Source organism: Serinus canaria, chromosome 4A (assembly GCF_022539315.1).
Source record: "Serinus canaria isolate serCan28SL12 chromosome 4A, serCan2020, whole genome shotgun sequence".
NCBI lineage: Eukaryota > Metazoa > Chordata > Aves > Passeriformes > Fringillidae > Serinus > Serinus canaria.
The window spans coordinates 18,728,719-18,748,874 of NC_066318.1; the positions used below are offsets into that span (position 1 = coordinate 18,728,719).

The following is a 20,156-nucleotide window of genomic DNA, read 5'->3' on the forward strand; positions in this document are numbered from 1 at the left end:
CGTGGGGCGTGCACCAAGCTCCATCTCCTTCCCCGAGCTCCGTGCCGCCCGCGGCGCTCCGTCCTGCAGCCTCCCGGACAGGAGCGGCGGCCGGAGGAGCGGCGTCTCCCGGGGCGGCTCCGTATTGTCCCCGTCCTGTCCCGGTCGCCGCCGACCCCGTCCCGCCCCGGCTCTATGGTTTGCGGACGCTCTGCCCCGCCTCTCTCTATGGCGGCTGCGGCCCCGCCCCGGGGCGGCCTGAGGCGGCCTCCGCTCCGCTCCCGACCCGGCCCCGCTGCCGCCTGCGGGCTCTGGGGCCCGGCAACGCCGCTCCGAGGAACCGGGGAGCCGCCGAGGTGGGCCGAGGTTCCCCCCAGCCCTCCGAGCTCGGAGCGGGGCTCGGGGAGTGCGCTTGGGCCCCCTCGGAGAGGGACCCGTTTGCAACGTAGCTTTTTTCCTTGTTTTTTTCTTCTTTCCAGAGTCACCGATACTCCGGCTCCCTCGGGAAGCAGCGGCCGATGTGGGAAAGCTTAGAGGGGCGTTTTCGGCCTGGTGGGCGCAGGGAGGCGGAGGAGAGGGAAGGAGCGGCGAAGAGCCCGGAGCAGCAGCGCTGACCCTGCGGAATTCCCTCCGGCTGAGCCCCTCCGCCTTCCTTTCGGCATCCCGAGCCCGGCCGAAGCCTCGCTCCATCATTCCGCAGCTCCGCCCGGCGCTCCAGGGTCCCAGGTAATGCCAGGCCCGGGCGCACACGGGAATTATGGTCCCAGGGAAAAGGGAATGAAAGGCTGCAGCTCGTGGGCAGAGCTGTTTTCCGTCATTCCCTGGAAAAACACAACCCCACCTTGCCCAGATGAGCTGCCTGGCTCCTCTTTGCCCGGGCAAGACACAGAGCATGGAGTGATTTAGCAATAGGAGTTTATTGGAGTAGCTCCTCTGGGGGGGCTCTACCATCAGGGCTAGCTGCTTTGCTGGAAAAAAACAGAACTTCTTTCTGTTGAGCTGTGTGGCCTGGAAAGGCTTTGCTTGGGAGAAATGCAAAAGGGTGGCTGGAATAAGGTTCTGGGAATGGGGCCTGCTGTCAGGTGGTCAGTGTGAAACATGGAGTGAGCAGATAATTCCCTTTGCTTCCAGGAAAATGAAGTAGCTGTGAAGCTGGCAGTGCCTGGGATGTCTTTATTAGCTCCTTAATTTCATTGAAGTCCCATGTGGAAGAGGAATCTGACAGCTGAGATCTGATGGAGTTGTCTGCAGGGTGAGGGCAGGAGCTCAGTAGGGAACAGCCAGTCTGCTTTTTATCTCTGTGGTAATTAATTGTAATTAACTGAGTCAGCTCAGGCTGTAAAACTCTGCCTGTGTCCTGTCCAAGAGGTGCTGCCATCCTGGGGGATCTGGTTTGTCACCTGGGCTTGTGCTCTTGGCTCCTCTGGCTCTGGCAGAGTCCTCAGGGCAGCTTTTCTGCAACCTTTGCAGAATTCCTCTTTTTCTTGGTTGTTCCTTCACTGCAGAGAGAACTGTCAGGTTAAAGGATTCCAGAGGATCAAAAGCCAAATTCCTTTCCCTGGCTTTGGACTATTGTGCTTCTTACAGCTCCCTGTTCCATATGGAACAGAAACCTTGGTTCCAGCCAGGTGCTTCCAGAAGTAAAAACTGAATGAGTGTAAGCAGCTGAATGTTTGAGGTGTTTTTCATAGAAAATACCTTTTTTTTTTTTTTTTTTTTTTCATAGGAGCTAGACAAACAGGCTGGAAGGGCTGGAGCAGGGCAGGGAGGGCAGCAGGTCATCCCATGCCCTGGAGGGTTTGGCTGAAAGCTGGTGAAAGCCTCCAGGTTTTTGGGGTTTCTCCTTTCTTAGGTGTTCCCATTGCTGAAACTATTTGGTCACTCATTTTTTCACTGTTTCCTTTGCCCAGAATGGGGCCTGTGGCTTTTCCTCGGAGAGGTTAAACCCAGATTAGTTTCCTTGAAATGTTTCTTGTGAAACAAACTGCAGTGTTAGGGTTAGGGTTAACCCCTGTGAAACAGAGCCTTCCTTTATGCTCCTTCCACAGCATCTCTTGTCCTTTCTCTCCAAAGACTGATGGGAATTCCTCGAACCACAATAGATATGAGGTTTCTGCTCTTCCCTCCAGCATTGTTCTCTCCTTCACCCTGTGGGTCCTGTGTCACCCACCATGTGTGTTTATGCACTGATTATATAATGTCTGCTCCCTCCTGCCCTTTCTTTTTGAATTCTGAGGGAAATTTTGTCTGGAATTCTCTCATTTCACTGCTGCCCAGGTGTCTGGACCACATAAAGCATAAAGGTGAGGTAGCAGGAGGTGCAGGAAGAGAGTTTGCTGTTCATGTAGGTCATCCAGCTGTTAGCTCTGATGAAACAACAAAAATTATAAATCCTCCCTAATCATACAGATTTTTTGGGGGTTTAATGCCTCTTAGTTTTAGTATCTCTTGGAAAGATTGAATTTAAGGCTCTCACTGGGCTGCCTGTGGTGTTTTCTTCCAGGAAGAGCAACATGAGATCTCCCTGATTAGGTTTAATTACCTGGAAATTACCTGTGTTAATTTCCTTCTCAGTTTTGATACTGGGAGAGGAGGAGATAAAAGAAATGTGTGTGGGAAGATCAAAATAAGGCTGGAGCTGCCCCAGCCACAGGCCATGTGCTGATGGATTTGTGGGTGAGCCTTTTCCTGGCATTTTGGGTCCTGTGTGTATGTGCAAGCAAGATTCCTTCTGTTTTCTATCCCTCACTGGGATAGTGGATCCAAAAGCCACTGGACAGACTTTCCCTGTCTCCGATAAGCTTTGTGAGTTGTTGGTTCATGGATTTAAATAATTTCTTTACGATTTTAAAGCTGATAAAAAGCAGGGGCAGCTCCTGGGTTTTGTAGCTGTAGGTTTTCTTCTCTTGGTTATGAGATTTGTCTGTCACATGGGGCTCATTCCTCTTCCTATAGCAGATTTTCAAAGCTGGGCAGCAGGAACAGGAACTGGATATCTTGAAAAAGGAGGCTGGAACCAGGGGGTTTGGTCTCTTCTCCCAGAGAACAAAGGATAGGACAAGAGGAAACACCCTCAAGCTGTGCCAGGGGAGATTTAGGTTGGATGTTGGGAAAATTTCTCATGGAAAGGGCTCTGTGGCTGAAGTGTGTCAGTGTGCCTTCATCTCAAACCTTCTTTTCAAAAACATTCCCACTTTTTCTCCCTAGGGATGTCTGCATTCTTTTATCCTTGCTTAACGAGTTGCTGCTGGGAATGTGGCACCTCTGTGGATTTGGTTGTTATCAGCAGCTTTTGAGGTCTCTGCAGAGCAGAAGCAGCTTGGACAGACAGAGCTCCAGTGCCTGGACTCTCCAGATAAGAAAATGAAGGAAAATCAGAAGTTTGGGATAAGAAATGCTTTCTGAGCCTGTGTCTTATCCAGAGAGACCACATTTCAGTGCACTTCAAAGTGCTGTTAAAATCCTGCTGGGTTTAGACCTGGCCCTCAGAAATTCATAAACATGACAGGCATTTAGACTGAGGCATCGTCTCTTAAAACTTGTCAGGTTTTTCCCTTGCTCTTTGCACTGTAGAGTTGTTACAAATTTCCCTTGGAGAAATCGCCTTCTAACCTCTATCCTAAAATTATTCACGGTGGTTTCTCCTCCATGCCGGCTGTGTCCTTCACCAGCAGCAGAGATCTTCCTCCTCCTCATTGTTTTGCCTGCTTTTTCTAGAACTGACCTAATTACCAGATTCCTCTGTTATTGCTTCCCTAACCAAGGTCAATTTGCTTCTCCGGTTGCTGCAGTTCCATCCAGGAATGGTGAATTCAAACTGGGGATGCTGGAGGGGGGACAAGACCTTCAGAGATGAGGCTTTGCCACTGTTTTGCACTAGAGTGTTGAACACAACTGTCTCTCCTGGATTGGCCTTGCCTGGTAAATCACAGAATCATGGAATGGCTTGGGTTGGAAGAGACCTTAAAGTTCATCCCATTCCACCCCCTGCCGTGGCCAGGAACACCTTCCACAAGCCCAGGTGGCTCCAAGCCTTAATGTCCAACTTGGCCTTAGACACTTCCAGGGATCCAGGGGCAGCCACAGCTTCTCTGGGCACCCTGTGCCAGGGCCTGCCCACCCTCACAGGATCCCAGTATGTCCTTTGTGTCTCCTCAGGGCTGTGTCCAGATGGGGTTTAGGACAGAGTATCACATCCAAGTCACCTTGTCCCCTCTCTCCTAACTGCCAGGATGTGGTGCCAGAGGCTGGCGTGGCTGCTCCGGTGGCGGCGTGGGAGCACCGGACATCGCTGGCCATGGCTGCCCTGGGGCCCCGGGCCCGTCCTGGCTGTCCCTGCTCGCTGCCACCCCACGGTCCCAGTGTCCCCCCACTGTGCCTGGCAGCTGCACCGAGACCATCTCGGTAGGTGTGCTGGGTGAGAGTGCTCCTGCTCTGCCTGGGGACAGCAGGGAGGGATTCCACCCTTGTTCCCTGGAATGATGTGTGTTTTCCTTCTGAAATAACCTGCGTCAGAGGAATGCACACTGGGGGCCGTTTCATGTTCCCTGCTGGAATTCCCAAAGGCAGGATGGAGCAGCCTTGTTTTCTATGATAAGTGAGGCACTGCTAAATAAGTAATCAAATTCCTGAACAAAAACTGTCTGAGCCGTGCCCTGTCGGGCACCATTTTCTGTACCATGCTCAGGCTCTCCCTGGCACAGCCCCCCTCGGCTCTGGTGTATGCCCATCTCTGCTGCCCCAGAGTTGGCAGCTGAGGCCAGTGAAATCTCAGTACTCCGAGTCACTTGCAAGCAAAGGGAATTGCTCAGCATTTTACACAGTGGCTCCAAAGCAAAGGAGCCAGGCCTTAATAAGATCCTCTGCCAGGTCTTCTTCTTGTGACAATTTATGCCAAGGGGTACCACTGCATCCCCTGTAATTGGGATGATAAGGTGTGGGCTCTGGGCTTCAATTCTTGGCTTTGTTTGTCCTCCCTGTTGCCCCAAAGCCTCCTCTGCTCCCATCCCTGGCAGAGCTGAGGTACGGCAGCACCGTGATGCACCTGGACTTCGTGTGGCTGCGGGACCACTGCCGCTCCGCCTCCTGCTACAACACCAAGACCAACCAGCGCAGCCTGGACACAGCCAGCGTGGACCTGGCCATCCAGCCCCAGGCTGTGCGGGTGGACGAGACCACGCTCTTCCTCACCTGTGAGTCCTGAACGCCTGTGCCCTCCTGTGCCTGCTGATGGACAGCATTACCCCCAGATCTGCCTGTCTGGGAAGACACTGAGATGTGAGCGGGTTTTAAACACTGCTCTCACTGTAAACACACCTCTGCATCAGAGTGATGTGGTTTTCCTGCTCCGCCCTTCTTGTGTGTATGCAGTGTCTCGGTTTGTCAAACTTCCCCAGCATTGCAGGTGGTGAACAGATGGGGCATGACATGGTTGCTTCTCTTTTCCTTCCCTGTTCTGTGTGAGCAGCTGTCAGCCCTGCTCACCATGCCCATTCTCTGTCCTTTTTCCTCACTTTCCCAGATGCTTTCTTCCTTTTGGTGGGGTTTGAGGGCTTGACTTCAGAGCTTTGATTGTCCTTGGAGGCCTGTCAACAAAAGCCAAAACCACCGCAAATGCAACAGTTGGCTGGGAATTTGGAGAGGGCTGTAGCAGCTGCCCTGAATTTGGAGTTGTGGCAGCAATGACAACACCTTTAGGACTCGTGGCCTTTCAGGTCATATTTCAGGTGGAGCAGGGTGCAAAGGACCCATCCCCAGACAGGTGACAAGGGTGAGGCTTGTCCTGTGCTGACAGGTGCCACGATGTCAGGCTGGCCAGTGGGATTTCGGTGACTCTGCCCTTGTCCCTGTGCCAGGGCCAGATGGACACGTGACACGGTACGGGCTGGAGTGGCTGGCAAGGAACAGCTACGAGGGGCAGAAGCATCAGATCATGCACCCCCGGATCCTCTGGAATGCTGAGATCTACCAGCAAGCCCAGGTCCCCTCCATCGACTGCCGGAGCTTCCTGGACACAGACGAGGGTCTGAAGGAATTCCTGCAGAACTTCTTGTTGTATGGGATTGCTTTTGTGGAGAATGTCACTCCCACCAAAGAGGACACAGAAATCGTGGCAAAGAGGATCAGCATAATCAGGTATCTGGGCTGTCCTGGGAAGGAAAAATTTGTTTTCTTTTCAGAAGGATAAACTTGTTTTCTTTCTGTTTGGAAAGCTGCTGCCTCCTTGTCCTGTGTTTTGTGTGGCATGACCTGATTTGCAGATAAATGCTCTGGCTGCTCCCTTGGACCTGGGATGGAGGATCCTACTGTGGGATCCACCCTCCTTTATGGAAGAGCTGTGAATCACTCAGTCATTGAGCTACCCCTAGAGCATCCCACGACTTTTGTGACAGTGGGACTGTGCAGAGAGGAGGGACTGAAGGAAGTGGCTGGCTGGGAAGAGCAGGGCTTTGCAAGGAGAGACATTTCCTGTTATGACTTGAGGGGTCATGAGGGCAGCCTGGCCCTGGGAGCCAGGGAGATCAAAGACCAGTTGGAGCTCTTGCTGGAGAAAAACAGTGAGAGGTGATGGTGCTGGGCTTGTGTAAGGCACAGCCAGCATGGGATGCCAGGGGCTGAGCTTGGGACTTTATCCAAGCTGTAGAAACTTTGATTTGCCTGGGGCCGTTGGAAAAGGAGGGATTCCTGTTAATGAACAGTGACTCCAAATGGAAATAAGGGGCGTCAGGGAATATCCAGCCAGCTTTTGTCTCCAGGCACTCTTCCCCTGTAGACCCTGAGTGCTGTTTGGCCTTGCCTGGTGTCCCTTCCCTCCTGTGCATGTTGAAGGGGGGAGGTAGTGAAAACAGGATACTGGGAAGAAGAAACGAAATTATTGGGCAGCTCTGTGGGGATACAAGTAAGGGCTGGCTGCACTTAGGCAACTCCTTGTGTCACTTCCATGACTGGGAATGATGGTTGGTATGGAAACAAACATTAGTGGTTGTGGACAGAAGACTCATCACCACCAGTCTTTTGGGGACGAAAGAGAGGAGCTGAACACCAAAAGAGGGATTAGAAGCACCACTCCTGACAATCTGAATTTTGTGAAGTTCTTCTGCTTTAATGACTCTGTGCATGGGACAGAGGGGAATAACTCAAATGTAGGGGAGGATGTGCCTTACCAGACTCTGACCTGTGATGACTGCCCATCTCTTTTTCAGGGAGACCATATATGGCAGGATGTGGTACTTCACCTCTGACTTCTCCCGGGGAGACACAGCCTACACCAAGCTGGCCCTGGACCGGCACACGGACACCACCTACTTCCAGGAGCCCTGTGGGTACGTGCTGCTGCAGGGACACCTTCCACTATCCCAGGTTGCTCAAAGCCCCACCCAGCCTGTCCTTGGATGCTTCCAGGGATGGGGCAGCCACAGCCTCTTTGGGTTTGGATTTTGGGTGACAGCCTTCATCCTGCAGCTCCTGAAGTCCCCAGACTCGTGTCACTAGGTTTGGGATGCAGCACTGGCCGTTTGCTGCCTCCTCACGCAGCAAAACATGTGGGATTGAGTCTGGAGAAGCAGCAGGGATGGGTGGGTCCTTGGGGAGCACTTTGTGCCCAGGGGACAGGCAGCCAAGGTCATTCCTCTCAGATTCTATCTCCATGCAGCATCCAGGTGTTCCATTGCCTGAAGCATGAGGGCACAGGAGGGCGGACGCTGCTGGTGGATGGGTTCCACGCAGCCGAGCGGGTGCTGCACCAGTCCCCGGAGCACTTTGAGCTGCTGGCCAAGGTGCCCCTCAAACACGAGTACGTGGAGAACGTGGGTGGCTGCCACAACCACATGATTGGAGTGGGGCCAGTGCTCAACGTCTACCCCTGGAACAACGAGCTTTACCTCATCAGGTAATGGCCAGGAGGCCTGTGGGGAGGAGAGGGCTTTGTGGTGATGGTTTTCCAGAACATTCCTTGGACTGAAAACCAGTGTATCTTTGAGCAGGGATGAAACCACATGAACACCCTGTGTTCCTCCTGCTTTAGAGGAAGCATCAGCACCGCTGATGCAAAGATGGGTTTCAGTGCTGAACTTAGATTTTTTTACTGCTGATATTCTCCCTTCAGCTCCAAGCTTTCATCTCATGTCATTCTATGTGAGATGCAGAAAAATTCAGCCCTTCTCTGGAGAAGCCTCTAGAAACTATCCTGGCACATAGGGAACAGGGAGAGTGCAGAGTGATCCCTTCCAAAAGGAGCTTGGGCTGATTTTTGAAACTCTGGTTGGCCTCAGCACTGCTTTGCACTTTTATTCTAAGCAACCCTCAGTCTTGCCATGTCCTTCCATGGAAAACCAGGAAGAACAAGTGTACACTTGATAATAAAGTCCTCTTGCCCGCAGTACTGTGTTCCCAAAGTCCTGTGCTGGCACCACTACCTCTCTGGTCACCTCTGCAGCATCCCTTAAATGCCCACTAATCCCACAGGCTCCTGAGCTTCTCTTGGAAGCACCTGGAGCCGTGTTGGGCAGTCTCTTGTCTCTGCTCTACCTGCAGGTACAACAACTACGACCGTGCCGTGATCAACACGGTGCCCCATGACGTGGTGCGCCGCTGGTACCACGCGCACCGCACCCTCACCGCCGAGCTGCGCCGGCCTGACAACGAGCTCTGGGTCAAGCTGAAGCCAGGCAAGGTAGGACCTGGAGCTGCATCCTCTAGGACTGGTCCAGGGTGGGACTGGGAGCTGAATCCCGTGGGTTTGGCACAGGGAGAAGGGCAGGATGCTCTGTGGGTGTGCCGGTGTCTGGGCACTGCCATATACAGCAGTTTTTCTCATTCTGGGTGCTCCAGTGTTAACAGTAGTGGCTTCTGCGTGTGTGTTTTTCTGCTGTTGTAAAGCAGTATGAACTCCCAGGTGAGGCAGAGATGTTTAGTTCAAGCTCTGCCTCAGAGGAAAGTTAATCCCAGTTTCCAGCTGCTGAAATGAGAATCCTCAGGAGCAAAGAGGTCAGAACACTTAATGTTCAGGCTTTCACTTCTTCCAGAAGAAATTACAGTTCTGAGGTTATGTTTGAGTCCTTACATGGGTAAGTGACACCACAGAGGCAGGTGGCTGGGGCTATCCTATCCCTGGAAGTGTCCAAATCCAGGTTCCATGGGGCTTGGAGCAACCTGTGATAGTGGAAGGTGTTCCTGCCCATGGCAGAGGGTGGAACAAGTTGGGCTTTAAGGTTCCTTCCAATCCAAGCATTCTGGGATTCATTGATAAGCTGGCCACTGTCAATTGCTGATGAACTATTCCCTCTCCAGTAGAAAGGCAAAGAAACCCCAGAATGTGTTTCTGGGCTGGCTCCATAAACAGCTCTGTTGAAAGAGCTGTGCTGGATCCTGTGGAACAGCTGGCGGATCTGTGCCAGTGTGGAACAGGAGGCTCGTGCCCACTGTGGTACACCCTTACTTGCTCTTCCAGTGTCCAGGGATCCCCAGGACCTGCCCTGCCAGAGGCTTCTGGCTCTGCCTGCTGTAGTTGCTGTCCTCCTGATGACCTTTTCCCTTTCCTGCAGGTCCTGTTTGTGGATAACTGGCGCGTCCTGCATGGCCGGGAGGCATTCACCGGGTACCGGCAACTCTGTGGGTGTTACCTGACGAGGGATGATGTGCTGAACACTGCCCGCCTGCTGGGGCTGCAGGCCTAGCCCACCCTCCAGAGATCCAGGCAGCCCCCAGTCCGACCTCTGGGAGAGGCAGGACCCTCCCAGTTGCACTGCCAGGAGAGGCAGGAGCCCCCAGCCCCACTCCACACCAGGCCAGGTGGTCTGGTGCCTCCCCAGGTGCTCCAGGCCCTCTGTGCCGGTGCCTCACCATGGCAAGGACACTGCAATACCTCAGGCACCTCCACCCTCTCCAAGCAGCTCCCAGGGCCTGCTCAGGTGAGGGGGCAGGTGGAAACCAAAGGTTGTGGTACCATATTTTGGGACCACACTCTGCCTTTGAGCATAGGCAGCTCTTGCTGTCCATGCTCCCAGCTAGGGTGGCTCAGTCGTGGTTAATCCCACACAGTAAGTGCTCCTCCAAGCAAGTGCCTTCAGGATTCCCTCTTTGGCCTTTTTTTCCAGCTGCCGGTTTTAGGGGACTTCTAGCAGAGCAGAATGGAAATCTCTGGGATCTTGTCTCTTACCACTGATCAAGCAGCCAAGCTGCCTGAGAGAGGGCCTGGAGAGATCCTGGTGTACTTTGAGCATTTCTGAGAAGGTTTAGGTTAGAGAAGGAAAAGGGAAGCACCAAGATCTCATGTTGTGAAGCAGAGATGACGATGTTAGATGAGGGATGGAATTCCCACTTTTCCTTGACTTCCAGGACTGCCATGCTGCTGTTTCCTCTGCCTGTTGCACTGTACTTGTGTTGAGGGCAACACTCAGCAGTCCCAGGACTTCTGGCAAACTTCTCACCATGCCTCCTCTTCCATCCTTTCTTAAAGAATTGGTGTTGGTCATCATCATACTCTTTGGTGCATGAAACTCACTCTTTGGGTGCATTTTTTCCCAAAATTCTCCTCTGAATGTAACTCAGAGGTGCCTGTCAGCTCCTGGGAGCTGGTATCTGGCACACTGAAGTGCCACAGGGTAAGAAACAAAAGCAAATCCTGCTGTTAGACATTTTTCATTGTGCCATATCTTTTGGGGTGTTCCTTCTGCTCTGACCAGACCTTAAAGCAGGGCTGGGCCCCTTCACCCCTGGCTGTGCTGGGTGCAGTGGTCTGTGTCCTCAGGGCAGGGACAGTGCAGGTGCACAGATGCAGAACTTGCTGCTCTTGTTTAATCCAAGCACTGAATGTAGAGATCGGGGTGCCAAGACAGTCCTGAAATCTGCTCTTGCTGTGGGCTGAGCTCCCTGATGCTCCCAGTCCCAGCGTTCCCTCCCCAGTGCTTCCCATTCCCAGGGAGCTCCTGGGAGTCAGCAGGGCTCAAAGTGATTTTTGAGCCCAGGCTGAGCAGGTGGTGCCAGGGGAGCTTCCCTCTGTCACATGAAGCTCCAATGGCAGCCTTGAATCCTGGTAGATTTTAAAACTAGCAGGAAAATTAAGCCCCCTCCAGCCAACCCCTTTCCATAGTGGAAGAAAAACACTAGGAGAGGTTCTGAGTTGGAGTCACAATTTACTGAAGAAATCGCAATAGTCACAGTGATATTAATAAAAGATTGTACAAAATGAGAATAGTTTGCCCACCGAAAGGGTATTTACCATCAAAAAGTGTTGCCGGGCTTCTGGGACAAAGGTGAGAGGTGGCAGTGGTATGGCCAGGTGCTGGCTGTGGGGAGACTCCTTCTGGAGTGAGTCCAGCAAAAGGAAGAGGATCTCTCCTCTTCCACCTCCAGTTCTGGAAGGAGACAAAGCCACTCCCTTCCACAGCCAAAGAAAGAAAAAAAGGTTCTGCTTGCAGTGTCTGAGCATTCCCAGCTGGAAGTCGCCCTCCTTCAGCGGCGGGGACAGCGCGGCCGAGCGCGCGCTGAATGTCCCTGTCCTGGGCAAGCGGGACCCTCGGGTTGGGCTGAGCCAGCCGCGGCATCCCGCACCCCCCTGCCGCCTCCCCGCACACCGTGTCCCTGCATGGGCCTTTCGCTGGCCACACGATGGCACAAGATGCCAGAAATTCGTGTTTCAAAAACCCACGAGTCCTATCCCGGGCGGGCTCGGGGTTGCTGCGGTGCCGGTGCAGTTCGTGCCGCTGCTCTCTCTCCATCCTTCTGGAGAAGCCCAGGAATTGCTGTTCAGCGCCTCTGCGGCTGTGAACCTTTTTTAGGAGCTGTGGGATGTGGTGCCCGTCGTACCAAAGGGTGGAGCAGAGGGCGGGAATGATGTGAGAGAATTGGAGACCTCGGTCTGGGGGACCTGCGGGTGCCTGCAGGACCCTGGGGCTGGTCTGAAGGCAGGTGAGGCCAGCGCAGCTGATGGAGCCCAGAGAGAGGCTGGAGGGTGTTGCTGTATCCCGGACTCCTCTTCATCTGCACGTTCCAGGGCCCCGGGTGGGTCTCGATTGCCGCTGTCCCTCAGCCCGTGTCCCTCTCACACACCCAGCTGGTTTCAGCTGGCTCCACTCTCCTCATCCCTGTGCTGGCTTGTCCCACAGGGACCCCAATTCCTCCCTTGGAACCCCTTCCTTTCCTCTTGGCTCTGCAGTTCAGCTCATCCTTCAGCTCTTGGGGCTCCCCAGAGTCCTCAGCCCTGCAGTGAAACCAAACCCTTCCTATTCACCCGCCGGCCACATTTTCCCTCCAGTACCTCCGAGAGCTTCCCATTTTCCCCCAGTGCACTGCAGAGCTCACTCCCAGCTCTCAGGATTGTGCAGGTGCAGCTTTCAGTGCATCCCCCTTGGTTGCCTCTGGTGCTACCAAGAGCCTCCGGACCCTCACAAGATTCGAACAAAACCGGGGGAAGCTGCTTCCAGCCCAGCTGAAAAGTGTTTCCATTTTTAGCTTCCCTCCTCATTTGGGGCTTGGAGCAATCTGGTCCAGAAGAAGGGATCTCTTCCTATGGCTGGAGGGTAGAACGGGGTGGGTTTTAAGGTCCCTCCCAACCCAAACTGGTCTGGAATTCCATTATTTTGAGATAGATGTAACAAAATGAGGTCCCGGGGTCCTGATCCCAGGAGTATCCCTCCTGTAAACTGAAATTCCCTTTGCAGAAAGCCTGTGGGATGTAGATGATCCCAGCACACCTCAAGGTATGGAGGAAAAAGCTGCTCACAGGTGTTTCAGAGCCAGACAGAACCCCTGCTCCCCTCAGAACCGGGCTGGGGGCGAGTTCCGACTCTGCTGCAGGCTCTGGGGGAGGATTGAGCTGTGGGAAAGGGATAGGGATGGATCTTCTGGCCTCGGGGCATGAAAATGACCTGGTATGCCCCCTGTAATTTCCATTCCTGTGTGACCCCCTGCCCTGTGTCAGCAGAGCCCCCGGCAGCCGCCGATGGATCCCAGCGCGGAGCCATGGGCAGCTCCTTTTCCCCCGGGAGAGCGGGGACAGGAGCGGGAGCTGCCTCTGCTGCCACTCCCGGGGAGAGTCTGGGAGGGGAATCGGCAGGAAAACAGGCTGGGAACACCAGCGGCACCGGGAATCCATCCCAGGGCTGCAAAACCACGGTACCGCCTCACCTGCTGTTCTCAGCACAGCGCGGAATTGTGAGGGGATTTCTGAAACCGGGGCTATCTGGGGCTGTTTTCCCTTGGCAGATGCTGCTGTGCCGTCCCACGGAGCTGTTGGGGACCACCTGGGTGCTCCTCGCAGGTAAGGGGTCCCCGGGCTGGGCTGGGCTGGGCTGGGCTGGGCTGGGAGCTGGACCCTGCCCGGGGCTCCTCGCCTCTTCCATAGTCCTTTGGAGCCGAGCGTGGGGAGATCTGGGCCTGGCGTTTTAGGTGGGTAAAAGGTTTAACCTGGAAGGCAAAGGCATGTTTGCCCAAGGAGAGGGATGGTGGAAGAGCCATGCACAGCTCCGGGGATAAAAGCCTGCTGCAGCCAGATTTATAGTGGGGCTGATAGATGTACTCACACAGAAATATCGGTCTATATGTTAATATTTGTGTTTGTGTTAAAAATAGTTATGTAAAAATATTTGATGTTTTAAAACCACAAATTTTATTCCTGTTAAACTTGTGTGAGCAATTTCATTGTGCTCTTTTAAATAGTCACTGCCTGCTTTGAAACACAAACCATGGAATAACAGGAGGGTTTGGGTTGAAAAGGACCTTGAAGTTTCTCCCATTCCATCTCCAGGTTGCTCCAAGCCCCATCCAACCTGGCCTTGAACACTTCCAGGAATGGGGCAGCCACAACTGCTCTGCGCAACCTGTGCTAGATCCAAATGCACAAAGATTTTCAGGACGAGCTTCTAAAATAGAAAGGAAGCCCGTTACACCACAGCTTGATTTTGGGATTTTGGGATGATGTCAGTGAGCTCTCAGTGTCTGTAGGATGAGTTTTGACCACTGCAGCTGCAAAAGATGGAGTGTTTTCCTCTTTCCTTCGGCTCATTGTTCTGCTCTCTGTAAATAGTGTTTTCTCAGCAGAAAAAGGAAATTTTTCAGAGAATAAGAATTTTTAATCATTAAATTGTATTTTCTTCTTCCACATCTACAGTTTGGGGGGCAGGAGGGCATGAAAACAGCTGCCTTTCAAGGTTATAAGAGTGAAAAATTAAAATCACTTGATGAACTTAACTTTACCTGGATTGTCACACTTATTTTCCCTCCCACCTCTGTTGCACAATCCCCAGTGGGAGCAGCAGGAGTTTTGAGGGCAGTTTGCATGGGAGGTGCAGTGGGAATGCAGGTGAACAGGTGCTTATCGTGGCAGGAACTGAGACAGGGCTGAGAGCAAACATAGCCTGCGAGGATCCCTGGCCTCTGCCCAGCTCTGGAGCCACAGGGGCTGGGGAGCCTCCCCCTCCCTCTCTCCTGGAATGCTCTTTTCTGGGGATGGGAGTCTGGCAGCTGTGACCTTCCCACAGCAGTTCCTCCTTAAGTCCTTGAGGACCTGCCAGAGCCCAAGTTGTGACAAGCCCAGAAATTTTGGGCAGAAATCCTGCACTGTGGGGGGCACATGGACACCTTCAGCCCCAAACAATTCCAGGAATTTTGTGGCTGTCCCATTCATGGAAGTGTTCAAAGGTAGGTTGAACAGGGCTTGGAGCAGCCTAGCCTAGTGGAAGATGTCCCTGCGGATGGCAGAGCTGGAATGAGACAGGCTTTGAGCTCCCATCCAACCCAAACCTTTCCAGGGTTCTCTGAATTGGGAATGAGACATGGAAATTAGGTCAGTACAAAAAAACTCAGGTAGGAGAAACTCATTCCACTTCTCTGTCATGGGCAGAGACACTTTTCCCCAGAGCAGTTGTTCCCAGCCCCTCTCCTCCCTCCAGGGCTGCTGGTGTCATTCCCTCCAGCTCTGGGAGCAACGGGAGCTGTCCACAGAGCCACTGCTGTGGGATCCTCGGTGCTGCTCCCTGGGCCAGATAACGTCACCCACAGCAATTCCGTGTGCTGGGAATTCCTCAATGGCACTGGCCCCCAGCCCATCCTGCAGCACAGGGTGGGGGCCCACGCCCCAGCCATCCACGCTCCCTACACAGGACGAGCTGTTTTCCATCCATCCAATGGATCTCTGCTGCTGGAGGATGTCCAGGAAAGTGACAGTGGCACCTACAGAGTGACTGTCAACAGAGGAGACAGGAAGAGCTTGGAAATCCAGCTGGACGTGCTCCGTAAGTGGAGGGTGTAGGAGGGAGGAGGGGGGTGATGGATCCAAGCAGAATCTGTCTGTACATGGACCAAGAGCCAGGGCAAAGGGGTTGGAGAGGCGATTTGAGCAAAGGCTGATGGGCCAGTCCAGAGCTTGTTTGCACCTGTCCTGTGTGGAGATGGCACCAAGAGATCTTGCAAAGAGGTTCCCAACCTGTTCTAGGGGAACAAATCTGGAGGTGCTGCCCTGAGAGACCTTCCAGGGGGCTGGCTGGGACAGAGGGACAAGTTCCATCCTGGAAAGGCAATTCCATCCTTTGTTTCCCACATTTCAATGTAGGGATGGAGGGACTGATAGGATGATGGAGGGACTAGTGGGGTGATGGGGCTCATGCAGGAACCAGTGCGAGGATGGAGGAACTGGGGGGGTGGTGGAGGAAGCAGAGGGATAACAGAGGGTCTGGTGGGTTGCTGTGACTCTGCCACCTGCAGGGTCCCTCCCCCCAGCACTTTGCCAGGGGACACCTAGCACAGCCAATGGAGCTGAGGTTTCTGGAGAAGCCACCACCCCTCAAGGCCAGGCCATCCTGTTTGCCCTCTGTAGGCGCCAGCTGCCACCACTGAGAGAAGGGGCACTTGAAACAGCCCACAAGTCCCTCCTCAGCACTGCTGCCAGCAATTCCCTTCATTTGTTCAGCTTATCTCACCAATTACACCATGGCCATAACACCACCGCAGCCCTTCATCACCCACCTCTCCTTCCAACCCCACACAATCCGAGTGGGATCTGCTGCCTTCTCTGCTATTTTCTCATTTCCTGATGCGTTTCAAAGTGCTCCGTACTTACCCACATCCATTAAAGCAGTGATTCAACCGGGAAAAAAAGCAGTTCTGGAAAGCACATCAGCAGGATGGCCTTCCCAAGGGAAAGGCACCATGCTGTGGCCAATGCAGTGGTGGCAATTGCTGCCCAAGGGCCCATCAGGGATGCTCTGGGTCACATACACTGGCAAAGATTCCCACGGAAGCTGTGACTGCCCCTGGATCCCTGGAAGTGTCCAAGGCCAGGCTGGACAGGGCTTGGAGCAACCTGGGATAGTGGAAGGTCTCTCTGCCCATGGTAGGGTGTAGAATGGGATGAGCTTTAAGGCCCCTTCCAACCCAAACTGTTTTTGTGATTCTGTGTCTGAGAGTAGTGCTGGGGTCTCTGTTCCCTTTGCAGAGCCTGTGTCCCGCCCTCAGCTCCGGACCAGCAGTCTCCTGGCTCAGGCCACTGGCCAGGTTATCTGTGAGGTGGCAGAGGGCAGAGCAGACACCATCACCTGGAAGAAGGATGGGCAGCCCCTTCTCCCAGACAGAGTTTCCCAGCTGTCCAGCAGCCACAGTGTTCTGTACCTGAGGCCAGCCAATAAGTCAGACTGCGGCTCCTATTCCTGCAATGCCAGCAACGGGATCAGCTGGCAAGAAACCTCCCTGGAGGTCACCATTGAAGGTCTCACCTCCCACTGCCCCTCCTGCCCTCCACCCTTCCCTGGGGATGTCTCAGAGGTTCATCCAATCCCTCAGCCTCCACGCCCTGCAGTCTGGCTGCCCTCCCCAGGAGGGGGTGTCCACATGCTGCTGCCGGAAGCTGCCCATCTTGGGATGACCAGCAGCAATTCCTGGCCTGCAATCCCACTGGGGCATAGTCCTTGGCAGGAGATTGGCCATTCCCTCTTGGGGCAGGTCCAAAACGATGGCCCTTGGCCAAGGTCATGCTGAGCAGGACATGAGCAGGAGGGTGGCCGGGAAGCCTGCAGAGAGCACCCACCCCAGGCTGGACATTGCATGGAGTGTATGAGGCCATCAGTTGGCAAATAAATGGAATCTGTCCTGGTGATGGAGGATCCCTATGGCCACTAGAGCCAGGGGGCTGGTCCTGCTGTTGTCCCATCTCCTGGCCCCTCGGGGTCACTCTTTTCCAGGTCTCTCCCGTCGCCTGAAGCACACCCTGAGGATTGCGGTGGTCGCTGCGGTCTTCGCTGTTGTCTCAGCGTGGGGATTAATTATTCCCGTCTGCCAGTCTGAAAAGCTCAGGATAAGTGAGCTGGGGAGAGCAGGACCTCATTTCCCTTGTCTGGTGGGGGAGAGCAAAGAGCATTGCTCTGGGAACCCCCAGATCCTGAGATACCCTACAGCATCTGGGTGGGGATGGGCTGCACCCCACCCTGAGGAAAGGGATGACGGCTGGCACGGGATTCCCGTGGGTCACAGCAGTCACCCCCACTCTGCTCTGGATTTTTAGGGGGAGAGCTCTGGAGGTGGCTCAGCTCCTACACCTGTGGCCTGGTGTGCATTGCCTGCATCCTGGATGGCACCGCTGGCATCCTCTGGATGTGGGAGGAAGGTCAGAGGGGGCTGTGGGGAGGTTTGGAGGGAGGGGGGACAGACCCCATGGGAGATGCAGAGTCCAGTGGGGCCCAGAGAGGAAGGCAGGGAGGGACAGGGGAGTCATGCCATGGAATGTGGGGGACAGATCCATCCAGAGCAATACATGATCCATTTGTGATCTCCATGTATGATCTCCAGGTCTGGGGGAGCCTGGACCACCTGCATTACACACACCCCCCCCCCCAGGACAATTAATACAGTTATTCCCCTTTTCCCAGAGCCCTTTCCCAGGATAGGTCCCAGCAGGACAGTAAAATGATCAGAGAATGGAGAGGCTGGAAGTCAGAGGAGGGTGGAGAAGGGATGTAATGCAGAGCGCCCAGGTGTTGAAGGGGGTGGGCAATGGAACATCGAGGTCTCTGCCTTGTCTTTCAGGCCCTTCTGCGGCTGTCATACTGCCCGAGATCACCCTCAGCTACCTCACCGTGGTGACCTTCCTGGTTGCCACCACCGTGATTTTCCAGCCTACAGATTTCAGCCATCTGAAGAGCAAAAAGGGTGAGCGGCCCCACCAAGGATGGACTAAACTGGTCCACAGGGAGCTTATTCTGCCCAAAACATCATCCCTAACATTTTAAAATGAGAAGTGCTGTAGTGACTCAGGCTGGGTGAGGCCAGCCCTGCACCCACACCTCTGGGCACTCGACATTCACATCTCTTTTTCTTGTGCACCACAGCACAGCGCACCATGGGCTACGCCGCTCCGGGGGCCGTGGTGGCCGTGGTGCTGAGCAGCACCTTCCTCATCAAGAGCATCTACCACCGCCATGGTGAGCAGAGATCCTCCAGGGACTGCCCCAAGAGCACAGCTCATGTAATCCCCACATCCCTTCAATTCGGCTGCTAGGCCTCCAAAAACAAACCCAACAAACCAGGATATTCGGGGAAGTGAAATCTCGGCAGGAGCAAAATCGGGTTCCAACATCGTCCACTAATTTTATTTTCCATTTTTAATTTGTTTATGCTTTCATGGCGGCAACTTGCCTCCATCCTTTCACTGCCCCTGCTGTTCTCTCCGACGGTAGAAGCAGGATGCGCCAAGTTCATGGATGTGACCATCCTGGTGTGCAGCGCAGCGGCTGTGTCAGCCCTCCCACTCCTCGTCATTGGCCTCTGCTGTAAGTCTGCTCCTCCTTCCTCCTCCAGCCCCTCCCAACCCTCGGTGTCCCCGCACCACCCAGCAGCCACAGGAATTGTTTAGAAGTGGTTTGTTTGGCTTTTGTGAAGCCCCCATGTTTAATGGTTCCCACTGACTGTTTCCCTCCCCTGGGAAGCCCCAGGGATTGTATCCCAAGTACAACACCCCAAGAACTGTATCCCAAATACAACTCCCCATCCTTGGTGCCTCTAACACCTTCTCCTGATCTGGGGACAGATTTGTCTTTTGGATATCGCATGGCTCAGGGCTGGAGCAAGGACCGTGATGTCTGTTGGGTGGACAAAGCCAGGTAGGTACTTTGTTCCTATTTTCCACATAAATTCCTATTTTCCACATGAATTTGCACATCTTGAAGCAAAAGAAGCAGGATATGGAATTTGGTCCTGTGTTTTAGTTTAAGGCACAGATCCCAAGAAAGATCCAGCCAGCACTGCCCTCCAGCCCCTAGGTTCTTGCTGGGATTAAGTGAAAGCTCTGGTGGGGTCCCCATCCAACAAAGCACTTGAGAGCCCACTCAAAACTTCCCCTTATGGCCTCAACCTGCAGTTGTTAAACCTTCATTCCTCCTGGATTCATGGATTAACAGAATGGTTTAGGTGGAAAGGGAATTCTAAGATTATCCAGTGCCACCCCTGCCATGGGCAGGGTCACCTTCCACTGTCCCAGGCTGCTAAAAGCTCCAGTGTCCAGCCTGGCCTTGGGCACTGCCAGGGATCCAGGGGAAGCCACAGCTGCTCTGGGCACCCTCTGCCAGGGCCTACCCACCCTCCCAAGGAACAATTTTGATGCTCAGCGTGTCCCTCCTCCTCTTTCTTCCAGGTCCTTCGAAATGTCTCAGCCAGGCACCAAGGACACCACTCCCTGCTGAGATCCATGTGGGTATCTCTCACTTGGCTAAGCCAGCTCAAGCCTTCCCCCAGGTTTAGTGGGTTCAGGAGTCTCAGGTTTGGTTCCTCTGTGATCTTCATAATAAATGTCCACAAAATTGACCTGATTTTGCCTTTTTTTAATAATAAATCAGACCCAGGGGAGGCCAAATGCACATTTTCCCCCTTCTTTCTGCAGAAAACCAAAGCCTGAAGTAGTGAAGCCCCTATAGCAGCAGCAGCTGCAGGAGTCTCTCACTGGTTTATCTTCATTTAATGTTTACAACAATTTAGAGCTATTTGTGCAAGATATACCTGGGAATAGCATGAAATACTTTTCTGGGAGGAACCCTGTAGTAACTTTAAATAGATTCTGGCTTTACCAGTAGTAAAGGTGGAGGAAGGACATGAAGGCACAAAAACCAGGGAGGAGGTGGATGCTGTCAACAGCACTTCCTCAGGTCCATCCCAGGGTGTCTGACACACTCTGGGATTTGTTTACTCTGTAAATCGTA

The 20,156-nt window shown here is 53.7% G+C and overlaps 2 protein-coding genes across 3 annotated transcripts; both read left to right on the top strand.

Annotated features, from left to right (window-relative positions):
• The first annotated feature begins 216 nt into the window (after positions 1–216).
• On the top strand, positions 217–11,170 carry TMLHE (trimethyllysine hydroxylase, epsilon). 2 transcript variants are annotated; one of them, XM_018914212.3, is made up of 9 exons: positions 217–335; positions 459–705; positions 4,211–4,383; positions 4,995–5,171; positions 5,835–6,114; positions 7,182–7,301; positions 7,631–7,867; positions 8,512–8,650; positions 9,522–11,170. In XM_018914212.3, the coding sequence occupies exons 3-9, from the start codon at positions 4,212–4,214 to the stop codon at positions 9,651–9,653; spliced, it is 1,257 nt and encodes a 418-aa protein (XP_018769757.1). In that variant the 5' UTR covers positions 217–335; positions 459–705; position 4,211; the 3' UTR covers positions 9,654–11,170. The 2 variants fall into 2 exon arrangements, with proteins under 2 accessions (XP_018769757.1, XP_018769761.1); XM_018914216.3 differs by lacking the exon at positions 4,211–4,383.
• A 131-nt stretch (positions 11,171–11,301) lies between these two features.
• LOC103816315 (hemicentin-1-like) lies at positions 11,302–19,764 on the top strand. The gene is made up of 11 exons (XM_018914210.3): positions 11,302–13,092; positions 13,183–13,237; positions 14,868–15,209; positions 16,409–16,678; positions 17,151–17,267; positions 17,471–17,572; positions 17,992–18,114; positions 18,294–18,386; positions 18,642–18,734; positions 18,992–19,064; positions 19,595–19,764. Exons 1-11 carry the CDS (start codon positions 12,835–12,837, stop codon positions 19,641–19,643), a joined length of 1,575 nt encoding a protein of 524 aa, XP_018769755.2. The 5' UTR covers positions 11,302–12,834; the 3' UTR covers positions 19,644–19,764.
• The last annotated feature ends 392 nt before the right edge of the window (positions 19,765–20,156 follow it).

Coding starts and splice junctions, on each gene's coding strand:
- LOC103816315 (XM_018914210.3), top strand. CDS start 12,835: ATGAAAATGACCTGGTATGCCCCCTGTAATTTCCATTCCTGTGTGACC. Junction 13,238..14,867: donor CACCTGGGTGCTCCTCGCAG/GTAAGGGGTCCC, acceptor TCCTCCCTCCAG/GGCTGCTGGTGTCATTCCCT. Junction 17,573..17,991: donor CCTCTGGATGTGGGAGGAAG/GTCAGAGGGGGC, acceptor CTTGTCTTTCAG/GCCCTTCTGCGGCTGTCATA.
- TMLHE (XM_018914212.3), top strand. CDS start 4,212: ATGTGGTGCCAGAGGCTGGCGTGGCTGCTCCGGTGGCGGCGTGGGAGC. Junction 6,115..7,181: donor AAGAGGATCAGCATAATCAG/GTATCTGGGCTG, acceptor TCTCTTTTTCAG/GGAGACCATATATGGCAGGA. Junction 7,302..7,630: donor TACTTCCAGGAGCCCTGTGG/GTACGTGCTGCT, acceptor ATCTCCATGCAG/CATCCAGGTGTTCCATTGCC.